The 13,312-nt window shown below is 36.1% G+C and overlaps 1 protein-coding gene across 2 annotated transcripts in view; it reads right to left on the reverse strand.

Annotated features, from left to right (window-relative positions):
• TBC1D31 (TBC1 domain family member 31) overlaps positions 1 to 13,312 on the reverse strand; it is a 38,900-nt gene that overhangs the window by 8,846 nt on the left and 16,742 nt on the right. For both annotated transcript variants that reach the window (XM_006137496.5, XM_089776177.1), the window contains exons 8-17: positions 12,538 to 12,714; positions 10,176 to 10,255; positions 9,938 to 10,084; positions 8,584 to 8,717; positions 7,087 to 7,220; positions 6,162 to 6,341; positions 4,980 to 5,212; positions 3,624 to 3,776; positions 2,583 to 2,718; positions 2,101 to 2,193 (exon numbers count right to left, since the gene is read on the reverse strand). In XM_006137496.5, the coding sequence (XP_006137558.3) occupies positions 2,101 to 2,193; positions 2,583 to 2,718; positions 3,624 to 3,776; positions 4,980 to 5,212; positions 6,162 to 6,341; positions 7,087 to 7,220; positions 8,584 to 8,717; positions 9,938 to 10,084; positions 10,176 to 10,255; positions 12,538 to 12,714 (1,467 nt within the window). The remainder of the gene's footprint in view (positions 1 to 2,100; positions 2,194 to 2,582; positions 2,719 to 3,623; positions 3,777 to 4,979; positions 5,213 to 6,161; positions 6,342 to 7,086; positions 7,221 to 8,583; positions 8,718 to 9,937; positions 10,085 to 10,175; positions 10,256 to 12,537; positions 12,715 to 13,312) is intronic.

Consider the following 13,312-nt stretch of genomic DNA (forward strand, 5'->3'; position numbering starts at 1 on the left):
CGCCACCCCATCTTGAATTAAATTCCTGTCTGCTCTACCTTATTGTGGGTTAGAGCCCACTTGATTACTGCCTTGCCCCAAGTGAGAGCCTTGCACCTACAGACTTATCACTCTCTGGCCTGACTGCAGGCCTGGGACAACTAACAGGAGATTTAATTTCCCCCGAACTGAAGTATTGTGGTGAGGGGTCATGGTCTCCTGCCTTGATGGACAGGGTGAGAGCTGCAACAACCTTATACCCACAAATAACTTTAGGAAATTCTCTCGCTGCCAGATAAATTGGAATAAATCAGACACAGTGAAGATCTCATTGGATCTGGTTGAAGTGGCTCTCCTATAGGGACATTTAGATTGCAACAGACAAACCTCAGATATCTTTGTACCTGTTCCTTACAGAAATTAAAAATATTTTCAAAGTTAATCTAATCCCATTACTCATGCACTTAAACAGTTTTAATAGACAGAAGGTTCTCTCTCTCACTTCCCAGGATCCTTTTTATTCTGCATTCCATATTACTCTCTTTTATTTTTACCAAAACCAGCATGATATTCAGGTCCTTCATGTGGGTTATTGGTAACAGACCCAGAATCTTCTACACAGATTACAGCTCCCTGTCAAAACAGGTGGTTTTAGATTGCCCAGTTTTGAACTTTACCACCAGATGATAATTTTAGTCAAGCAGCACAGTGGTTCATTCCTTTGTGGTGTACAACATTGGGCTGGCTCCAGCTGGAAACAGAATTCATTGCTCTTTTACCCCTTTCCAATGTGCTGCACTACCAATGTGATTACTACCAAATCCCTAAGAAAAATTACCAACCATTGTGGCAACCAGAAATCAATAGCATATTAGATCTACTAAATTTAAGGTCATCCCCTCCCCATATATCAAGGCCTCTATCTAGGGCAACATGAAACTGCATAGTGTGCAATTCCATCATTTGACCAAACTATATTAGTAAAAGGAATTCTGACCATCAGACTATTAAATGAAAAAAAACAACTTCCTCCCTTTTACAATATTAAAAGAAAGATTCAATCTAGAGACTAAGAAGGAGTGGCAACATATCCAACTTAAACATGCCATCTCCAATCTGTTTGGCCCTGATATCTGCAACATCAATAACCCACTGAACAGCCTCCATTTCTCCACATATTACCCAGATTGCCAACATCCACACCTGGGCAGCAAATCTCAATTAAAGACAGAGTCACTTTAAAAAAAAAACAAGAAAAAGAAATGAAAGGAGGAGCTACACCACTTATTCCTTGTTAACCAATGAAAACACATTTTAACCAGTGCTCTGAACTGCCCCTTGGACCTCCATTTAAGTTTAATCCAGCAGAAAAAGCACATAGAGAATGTATTGGACCCCACTCCAACTATTCAAAACAGGTCATGCTAAATCAGAAAAATGCTGCACTGTGATTCAGATGTAAACTCAACCCACATGCTCTGAAAATGTTTCTATACCAATATATTTTGAGAAAAATTCAATTGCATAGTTAAATTTTTCCTATGTTGATTGGAAGCTGAAAAATCTGAACATTCTTTGGCTCAGCTGAGCATTTACAATTAACTAAAGATTATTGGATTTCCATTTTTGTGGCACTAAAAGACCAGCTTTTGAAGGCCAGAGAATAGACATCATAAACTTGGCCATCACAGAAAGAACTGTGTACTGTATCAAATACTCAAGAAAAATTCTCAGAAACATGGGATGCTTTCTTGGAAGTATCTGAATGATACTGTTAAAAGCATGGGGCTCATCACCACTTTTGCCTCTCTTCTTTTCTACCCACTTCCTTTCCTCCCAGTCTCTATCACCCTGCTCTGAACATTGCTTTTAGTCTTTATCTTATTTCAGTACTTAACTGGTTGGATTTTTATTACAAAAAAAAGTTGTTTGTTCATAAGTTATGTAATACAAATACTTAATTTATCTATATTTCAGTATTTCAATACAGTTAAGGTTAGGTATCAAGTGGTTAATATATTTGAGAAGTTTATGTATAATCTGTTTTTTTTTCCTGTATACACATTTAATAAAAAAATAGAAAAAAAATCAAGAGATTGTATGTAAATCATTGCTGTGTACCTGTTCAAAAAGCTGTCTTTGGGATTCAAGTTCCATTTGCCGCACTTCTACATCTTGAACAGTAGCAGCTGTTTCTCTCTCTCTCATGGACACCTAGAGAGAGGAAAGAAATATACATGTAAAAACCACAAAATGGAAAAGTTGTTTTGGCCTTGATATCTTCTCTTTCCTTTTAATGCACACACACATTTTAAAATATTTCAGTTAGTAGGTTTAGAAACCTAGGCAGCTCACTTTGTTTTTCAGCAATGCCAACATTTGGATCAATCTGGCTTTTCTCAGGAAATTTTTCTAATGCAAATAAACCGTGAACAGCAGCAGGTGCGAGAATTATATAAATATCAATGAACCATACAATAGCCCAACTTTGGCTAAATGCAACTTGTTTCATAAAACATGCTATAATTGGATTAATTACCCATGAGTTCTGATTTTTTTCTTAGTTACTTTTAAGAAACATTGCTTAGATGAGGAAAACAAACCTTTCTTGCAATTTCATCATCCAGACGTTTTAGTTCCATTTGACGCTGATCCTGCTGATGTTTCAGGAAACGTCTTCTTGCAGCATCCAATAGCTGGAGCTCTTTTACTTTCAATTCCCTTTTCACAGCTGCTAGTCTTCAAAGCAAACATTAAATAAGAACAAATAAGCCTCCACAGGTAGAAGACTGACACTAAAAAGTGTGATGTTTCATAATAATTAACTGTTACAGGTCACAAACTACTCTCTTTAACCCACTAACACTCTTGACATAACAGTTTTATTTTGGAATTAAAAACTACACTGCTATAAGACAAATTTTAATCCAAAGAGTGGCACACACTGCTCTTTTCCCACAAAATTTCCATCAGTTCTTTTATTATTATTGGTGTCAATTAAAAAAAAAAAAAAAGCAGCACTTTAGTTTGTTGAGAGAATTTCACAAAAATAGTACACCAGATCTGTGCTCCTCATTCATTAGTAAATATGGAAAGTTGCTTAACTTCATTAACCGACAACTCTCAATAAAAGAAAAAAAACTGCAAGTTTTCTGGGTCTAAAAAAAAAAATCCCCGTTTCCTTTAAAAAAAAAAAACTTCTGGGGATCCCATGTTTCTCTCACAGTTTATAACCCCTAAGATTATTTCTACATAAATCCAATGGAAATGAGGATGCATATCCACAAATTATTATAAAGGGCTTTTATCACAGTACAGCTAAAGGAACCTATTGAACTTAAAGCTCCCCTGCACAAACATACAGTGAAAGACAGTCTAAAGAGACAGGGACAGTAAGCCATCTGGGGGAAGAGAAAAGTGGGACTGGAAAAATGTATGACTTGCCCAAGGTCACACTTCAGGTCAATGGCAAAGCCAGGAACACAGTCCTGATTACTTGATTCCCAGTCTAATGCCCTACCCACTTGATCATGCTGCTTCCCCACGTTACAATTTGAACAAAATAGTAGCCATCTTTGTCTCTACTTGTGGTAAAAGGTTAAGTAGCAAGGTGCTGTACACATGGTTCATACTACCGCTACTACCTCTGTCTTTGATCTGTCAGTTTTTCCTCTTCTTGCAGCAGAATTTTTCTCCTCTGTTCTTCAGCCTTATGAAGCAGTTCCTGCTTCCGATACCATGCCTCATCTTCTACTTTTCGCTGTATTGCTTTAGCTTCTATTTCGTGAACTAATTGTCTGCATACAAAAATTGTATATATTACCATAGAAAGTAAAATAGATGTCAAGAAAGTATTCAGATAGTAAAAACTGTTAGTCATATATTGAAAAAATATTAAACAAGATTATGATAAAAAGCTATATCTATGCTCAAATTGCCCAGTAATGAAGTAGTTTGGATCATGTCTTCTAATGCAAATTGACTATAGCACCAAAAAGAAGCCTATAACAGAAAATAAGAATTATGACAAGAGGATTACATGGATTGCCTTATATAGCATCCAGCTGCATAGATGGGTAAAAGCATCAAATATCATAATAGGTACCAATACTTCTCAGGCTATAGCAGACATGTAGCTGCTCAACAAGATTTTGAAACTGCTCTCTTTGACAAGAGAATTTCAGATTAGTTTAACTACAAAAATCTGCTAAAATAAAAATTCACGCACTTGGGTTACTGAAGTTAGGAACCAAAAGCCTTATTTAGATGCTTAAGTAAAACTGACCTAATTTTCAGAAGTGAATATCCACAGTTCCCACTTCCAGCATCGCTGGAAGTCAGATAATTTTTATTTTGCCATTTTAAGGTGGATTTAGGTGCCTCACTTCAGGCACTCAAGTTTGAAAACTTTGCTATAGGTGTTTCTAGAGAATTAATGGGCTGATTTTTAAGCTTAACATTACTTTAGCAATTAATGCCAAGTAATCCATTTAACTAAGAAATCCAACAAGCCAAATAGAGACATATCAAAAGGTGACGTGTACATACACTTTCTTCTATTTCTCTAAACATTCTGTCCTTTTCCAAGTGCATACAGGTGTCTGGTTTTTGTTCATTGGCTATTAAAAGTCCAGTTAGTATAGGGCTGTTAGGCTCCCTGCCTGGCACTTGGGAAGGAGCCAGCATGTCCCTCTGGTTCCTTAATGTAGGAATGGTCATGAGCATCAGTGCACTGCCCTCTACCCCAAGTGCTGGCTCTCCAGCTCCTATTGGCCAGGATATGCGGCCAATGGGAGCTGTAAAAGGAGCACCTGTGGGCAGTGCACAGAGGTACCTGGCTGTGCCTGCCTTGGAGAATAGGTATGGTAGGACAAAGATGTTTGGTTTTGTACATTTAAAAAGTTGGCCTAGCCTTTATTATTTCTCTAGTTTCCAGTAAATCCAACAGATATCTGCCCTCCTCCAAATGTTAAGGTTTCCTTTTATTTTCCCATTAATACCTCTCTCGTAAGTATTCTATTTCATCCTGTCTGATCCTCTCTCGCTCCTGAGTCTGATAATCCACAATAAACTTGGGGTATTTATTAAATACTGGGTACTGGCCCTTTGTGAGTGGTATGAAGTCATCAAGCATACGTTTGGGATGGATATCTGCTGGGGTAGCTTCCATAAGATGATAGGCTTCTTTAATCACAACATTAATATCCAGGTTGTTCCGATGATGGAAAAAATACTGGAAGAAAAAGGTTTTCATATTAAATCCTACAAAAAGTTCAACACGTCACTATGCCTTCCGAATAGGTAGGACAAATATATTCATTTATTCTGTATACTAAAAGTTGATTAAAAGAAAATATTATTTTGGCACCTCTAGTTAATACATAAATACATATCCAATGGCTTAATTGACTTAACCCAAAACACTAAATCCTAAAATAACTTGCTCTGCTTTACTTTCTTTACTCTAAAGGCTAGCAATGTTAGTCTACCTTCTTTCTTATGTATATATCTTTTTGCCATAGTGAGTGAGAGAAGGATAAGTGTTTTCAACTCTGCTAATGCATTACTGGCCTCAATTCTGCAATACACATGTGAATACTTGTATTCATATGAGGATCCCCACTGAACTCAACTGTATGATTCACACTGGTACTTGCAAAATTAGGCTTTAATATTTGCAAATGGAGATTTTTCCACATAAGGCATGCTTTTCTTCACTCCAATTCCCCCCATAACTTCAGAAATACAAAATTTCATTTTAGTTGAAAGAAAGTCAACTAAGACCGCCTCACCATGCTTGCATTTTAGAAGGCAAAATAATGAGGCATCAAAATGCCAGAACCACTTTATATTGTCCTTACATACAGATCTCAATTCTCTTTCCAGAAAGAGAACCAGAAAACATAAAGAATAGTTTAATGGGTAATGAATTTTTCATAATTCAAGAACATTTTTCTTGGCATTAACACACACAAAAAGTTTCTGCAAGCTCTTAAATTTCTTTATGCTCCTCTTTGTCGATATATCCAAGTGCAAAAAATTGATTAATATTGTATTAATTCCATAGGGAATATATCGGATACTAGAGAACATTGCTTAAACAGATACAGCATAATTAACATTCGGCTGTAACTTTCCTAATATAGGTCGCAAAGGTCTGACTTACTATGTAAGATGTTTACCTCAAAGTCCTCTGTTTGATTACAGTGAAGTAAAGGAGATCTGGAACATATAATATAGGCAGCAACCATCATGAGAAAGTATGAAGGATGGTTGGAAAAGATATTATCGAACACTTTCAGCCATTCTTCTCTTGTTAGAACCTCAGAGAATAATGTTTCTAGAAGAGGCCAGGCATATAGCTAAATTAATTGGGAAAATGAATAAAATAATTCATTAGTAGAGCTCCCCTGTTCCTATCATAGAATTACAAAGAAAGACAAATCTGAATATGCAGAGGGACCTTTCCTGTCTGATGCTGAAATTTTATTTATTTGTAAATATAGTGCACATTGAAACTATGACAAAAAGGTATGAAGATGAGGTCCTCACCATATGCAGTTGAACTGGATATGGTTTACACATGTCTTACTTCTCTCATTTTTCCTTTCATCATTTACTCAAATAGATGTATAATTTTTCAAATTAGAATTATTCTTAGTATCAATATATTCATTAACTGTACATTTTAATTTAATATTTGAATTATGTTACTGCATTCATTCAATTATGTTTACTGAATTCAGTCACATATTCATTTGTGTATATTTTTAAAAAACCAAGACAAATTATATAAAAATTGATCAATAATTTTCCCTGATAAATTTATGAATCCGGACACTTGCAAAAAAAGGGCAACTATAATTCCTCCTAACGCATGTATAAGGAGACATATGATTTAATGCAACAGGATGCCAGATGATAATATATTCAGGCAAATGGTATGTTCTTTATACTCCTACAACTTTTACTTATACATTTATACTCCTAAATTTTACTCTTAATTCATTTAAAGAGCAAATAAAGGTTTAAACTAAAATGAGGCATTTGAACACTGCCATTTATGAAGAGTTATATATAAACCACGAAGCTAGGTTGAAGTTTTACCTGTGAAGTTACATTGTAGTTTATTAAATGTTGAAGCAATTCCTTGTCATGATGTGCCAAGATATTCTCCACCATACTAAGGATATTGACTGGAGGATTAGGAAAATATTCAAACCAGTGTTGACACCAATTAACTATAAAAGGAATAAACAAACCACTTGTCGCTTAATCACTCTGACACCGAGGAATAGCACACTATGGAAGTCACCCTACTTTTCAAATTATGTGCCTTCCACTTTGATTTGTATATATTTACATTACAGTACTTACAAATTCAACATTCTATAATCTGCAGACTCAAATATTTTAATATCTGTTAATTTCTCCATTATACATATATCTGTTTTCCAATGTATATATGTACTTCTTCACACAACCCATGTTCAACCTGTGGAACTTGCCATTATGGAATGTTGTGAAAGCCAAAATTAGAAATGGGTTCCAAAAAGAATTAGATAAATTCATGGAGGACAGGCTAATCAATGGCTAGTAGCAGGGATCGCCAAGCAGCAGCAAGCCCCGCTTGCCAGCTGCGCGGTTCTGCGGTCTGCACGTGCGCAGACCGGTCTGAGCCAGCTTTGAGGCTTGTAATCTACTTGCCACAGGCGAGTAGATTACATAATTTGTTGAGCCCTGGCTTTTAGCCAAATGGTCAGCTATGCAACCTCATGCTCCACGTGTTCCTAACCCTCCAACTGCCAGGATCGTACTGGATGACAGGGGATGGATCACTCAAAATAACTTGTTCTGTTAATTTCCTCTGCAACATCTGGCACTAGTCACTCTCAGAATTAAGGATACTGGGTAAGATGGACCATTGTTCTGATCCAAAAAGGCCATTTTATATTATTCAAAGATGCTGTTAATCCAATTGTAATGGGCTCTTAGGGTTGGGTCACTGAGCATCAAAATATTTTAACTTGTTAGGACCACAGGTGGATACTTATTTTGCAATCAAACTATGTGTTTGCAAAATGGGTTCTTCTGTAAAATAACAAATGTTTGCATTTTGCAGGAGCTGGAATGACTAATTTCAGTGCAAGATATTTAAATTTACTACTTTTCTTCGGAAGCCAAGCTACTAAATGCTAGTAAGTCCTAATCAATGATCACTCCAGCTTAGTATAATAAACCTTTAAACGGAGACAGAGGTTTTTCTTTTGACAACTGTCTCCCTAGATCTCAAGCCTGCATTCAAGGATTAACATGACAACAAAACTGTATTGGACAAACATTCTTTTGCTGATTAGATTTTAAAGATACTGATAAGAAAAACTGATGAAGATGCCTGTTTACAAGTTAAATTGTGTTTGATAACTATGTCCTTTTGCAACAGCTGCATTTTATAATACTTTCTGGATGATGCCTTTTATACATTTTAAAACAGAACACGAACTCGGCAGTTATAAGAGAACCTATGCACTCTATTCTGTTTTAAGCAAGGCAAATTTGGGGGAAACTAAATAAGTTAAGTATATGGTAAAAATTCTTGCTTACCTATTACAGTAGCAGCAACTTCAAAGCAGATTAGCTGATTGTTCTGGAATAATTTTACAAATGGGAACGCTAGCAGAGGAATATATGGGGTCTCACCAAAGATAGCAGACCAGTGAGCTAAAGCAGATAAGGTCCTGTATATGAAGGCACACAAGTACATAGAAAATACCTGTTCAGAAGAAGAATCATGTGTAGTTTGCCATAACATATAAACAGTAATTATATAGCAGAAAGTAATACTGGTGTCAAACTTTTTTTTTTTTTTTTTTTTTTACAAGATCCATTAAAATAGCATTGGTCTAGAATAGACTTGCAGTACTAGGGAATTGCAGAATTAGCTTGTCAGTTCCTAGATATGCTCTACTGTTCCTAGAAATTGTAGAACACATGAAAAGCAATATTACACTACAGGTTGAACTTCTCTAGTCCAGCACTCTCTGGTCTGGAACATCCATGGTCTGGCATAATTTTACTTAGCTGGATATCCACTTAACAAGGCTGTGGCCAAGCTTCCCATGGTCCCATAAAGTTTATTTACTCTCATCAGTCCTGGCTCTCGGTATTCCGTGATGTTATCTAGTTTTAATTTACCCCTAAAATGTCTTCTAAGAGCCCAGTAAGCAGCGGAAATGATGGTAATGCCACTAGACAATATTGACCTCCTATGGTCTGACAAAATTCTCTAGTTTGGCACCAGTCAAGTCTCAAGGGTGCCAGACGAAAGAGATTCAATCTGTACTATCAAAATTCTTATTAAATCCTGGCACAAAACAGCAAAACAGGTTTAGTTTAGCACAGGAAAATCCCTAATTTTACTTTTTTTTTTGCTCATGTAAGTTTAATAAAGAATCTGTTATTTTCACACTTTTTTTTGTACAGAATTATCAGCCAAACTTGCCTGGAACACTTTTGGTGATATTTATAGGTAAATCTATAGATGAAACGTTACACAGTCAGAAAATGCCTGCATCCTATCTGAAGATCCCACTAACCAAATAAATGTTGGCTTCACCTAGAATATGATAGCCCTGCCTTCTTGGTTATCATAGCACAAAAACGTGATAAGGCATATGAAGTTTTGTATTTTAAAAAGCACTATAGTACAGCAAGAAACACTGTGACATTCTATATACAAGCAGGAAGAATAGGGGACAATTAACTCTCTGGTAGCTGAAACAGGAAAGCATCTGTAGCCATATAACATACCAACCAGAAAACTGCTAAATAAGAACTACTGTGGTATAAAAAGAGGTACTGCTTTATGTTGAGCTTAATTTAGCAATTTAAAGCAACCTTCCATAGAGATGGTTCCAGTAAAATGGGTTAACATCAGTGAACGGTCACATAAATTTACCTTTGTAAAACTCTCAGGAGTTTCCTACTTTTCATGGGGTATTCATCCTTTAGGTGCACAAATGCAGAATGGATACCTTTGTCTATTAGGCTACTAAATGCTAAGTGGTTTTCAGGAAGTTGTAGTAAGGCACGCCAAACAAACATCCTGCAGATAAAACATAAATTTAGCAAAGAAAATTCCCCTTGTTACATCAGTACAGCAAAGGAGATTTTTAAATTTGCACACCAACACCCACCGGTATTTTGCTGGATATTCTCCAAATCCTTTCAGTAAGGCTTGTAGACGTTTCTTGTTTAATCCATCTGGTAGCTCATTCTAAAATATAGGGAAAACAGTAATTTTAAAGAGTGTTTTTGTCCCCATAATTTGTAGTTCTTATTCATAGAGTTGGTAGACATGGTTGATAGGGGACACACAGTTTTATTTTTTAAATTTATAATGGTGAGATTCCAGGAGTAGGTGTTAGAACCCCTACTTCTAATATCAGCTCTGCCACTGATTCACCAGGCAGCTTTTGGCAAGTAATGTATTATTTTGGATGCGTTGAGTGACTGCCCTATCCCAATTTTTTGGCACTATGATAAAGTTAATATAAACAAAAATTCACAACATACCTAATGAAAATGGATCCTACCTACATGTGTTTGACCTCTCTGTAGATTAGTAAACCTCTCACAATGAAACAGGGGACTTTGAAGCTTACTAGTTTAAATGGTTTCAGATTTTTGGATCAAGGTGTCAGGAAATTTTTAAAGTAATAATACTTCATAAATACCAAATCTATTTCTGTTAATCTTGACTTTTTGGTGTTGATTTAAGGTTCCCTAGGACTCAAACCAAATATCAATTTGTAGGTTTTTATATCTGAGTGTAAAATCTCTAGTCAGACTCTATAGGGAAGTACATCTGTTTAAGTTCAACAAAAAATGGTAGAACATGCTCTGCTCAGACTTTCAAAAATATTACTTAGGGTTGAAAAAAAGCCTTTATTGGCAATTTAATCATGCCAATAAAATGTTTCCAGAAAATTACAAGCAAATGAAAGAGAGAAGCTATAATGGAAACAAAAATAGTATCTGCCACAGTATTCTAGCCATTTTGCAACTAAAGGTTTAATTCAATACCTACAAAACTTGACAGAAAAAGATTCCCACTGATTTCATTTGGAATAGGATCAGGTCCTAAACCAATGGTTCTCTACTAAGGATAAGTGTACCCCTGAGGATCCACAGAGGTATTTCCAGGGACATCAACTCATTTAGATAGCCTGTAGTAAAACTACGCAGTTATATAAAAAGCTCTCGCAAAGTCAGTCCAGACTAAAATATCATGTAATGACTTATTTATATTGTTCTATATACTATATGTCAGTATAATATTTATATACCAATTGATTTATTTTATAATTATATGGTAAAAACGAGAATGCAAGCAATGTGTCAGTAGCAGGGCGCTGTGACTTTTTTATTTTTATGTTTGATTTTGTAAGCAACTAGTTTTTAGGTGAGGTAAAACTTGAGTCTGCTTTGTTTTGCATACCCCCATGAAAGGGATTGAGAGCCACCTCCTTAAATGACCAAAAATACATGATTAAATTGCCAATAAAGTCATACTATAATCATAAGTGTATATATAAATAAAATTCAGCAATAAATACTTTTGCTGTAATTATTATTGTAAGAAAGTTACACATGAAATTTAACAAGAATTGAGAACTGGCAAGGTAGGTGGATGAAGAAAATAAGCAGCGATATCAGAGTAACAGTGATGAAATATATAGATAACATTAAACCAAGTGAAAGCCTTTGGAAACCGTTTAGAAGTAAAGTTAACAATTAGAATACAGGCAGTCCCCGGGTTACATGGATCCGACTTACATCGGAACCCTACTTACAAACGGGGTGAGGCAACCCCACACTAGCTGCTTCCCCCCAGCAGACCAGAGAGACGCAGAGTGGCTTTTCTCAGCAGACACCTCAGCTTGAAAATAAAGGACTGAGGGAAGTGAGGTGTGGGAGAATAAAACTGAGCTCTGGAGAAATGTTTGGCTAGAGTTTCCCCTACAATATGTACCAGTTCCGACTTACATACAAATTCAACTTACGAACAAACCTACAGTCCCTATCTTGTACGTAACCCGGGGACTGCCTGTATGGAAGCTCTAAAACAAAGATATGTAAGGAAGGCAAAAGTTGCAAACAGCATGTAAGTCAGATACTGAATAGTTAGCAAACATTTTGATATAGAAAAGTAATTGCTAGGGAAACTATCAATGGAGAGTAGGGATGTAAAATTCCATTGAATTAGTTAACCAGTGAAATGTTAAATTAACTGATTAAATGGGGTGGGCAGGAGAGGCCAAACTGGAGCACCCCAGCTCACAGTGCACCAGGCCCAGGCCCACTGCTGTCAGGGGCTACTTTGACCAGGCTGGAATGCCAGGATGGGGGCTGCTGCAGCCCCCACTAGTTCACGGTAATTGGCAAGCCTCGTCAATTAAAGGTGAGCCTTACCGGTTCATTTCATTCTGACAATGAAAATCAAATGCTGCAGATTAAAGAAGAGAAACATTTACAGTATTTACAATTTGCTCTTACCTCTTTATTTTCAAGCGATGAGTTCACTTGTGGTTTTAGCACTCTGGTTTGAGTTTTAGTTCCTTTTGATTTCCAAGGCCTCTCTGACCTTCCTGACATTACTCTCATTGTAAGTTTACTCGCTCCCAACTTGCCTTTCGACAAATCTTCAACTACTTTAACCAAGGGTGCTGGTGGCTGGCATGAAAGAAGAATGATACAGTTAACATTCTATGGTACTGTAAGAAAAAACATTTTACAACATTTTATAATGAGAACACCATTCATATTATACAGAGTGCTCTTTCACTTGATGACCAATGTTGAAAGATGTTTGTTATAAAACATGACTTGACACACACAGCATAAACCAAAACCCAGACAGATGTGATAAGCGCATGTTTAACTTTCATTCACTTAATGGAATATGTTACAAGCAATTTATGTAGGTTCTATTTTAATTCTGATTTTCAAACATTGACTCAACCAGAAATAATGTATCTTTTGAATTAGATATACAATGATGCATACTAGTGTGGTTTGACCAACATATATGTATTGTTCTATGTTTAAATTACTTCAGAGAATGCTTGAGTGTTACTATACTACTTTGCACTTCAGAGTACTATACAAACAGTCTCACCAGACCCATGTACAGTGTGAAATAATTCCATGTTAAATATGTGGAAAAGTGAGTAACAAAGTGGCTACATAAGCTGCCCAATGGTCCTACACCAACTAAGCATTTAAGTTGAGAATGGAACTCAGGTCATCGGACTTAAAGGCCTGTACTCAA

Source organism: Pelodiscus sinensis, chromosome 2 (assembly GCF_052426305.1).
Source record: "Pelodiscus sinensis isolate ZL-2025 chromosome 2, ASM5242630v1, whole genome shotgun sequence".
NCBI classification, from domain to species: domain Eukaryota; kingdom Metazoa; phylum Chordata; order Testudines; family Trionychidae; genus Pelodiscus; species Pelodiscus sinensis.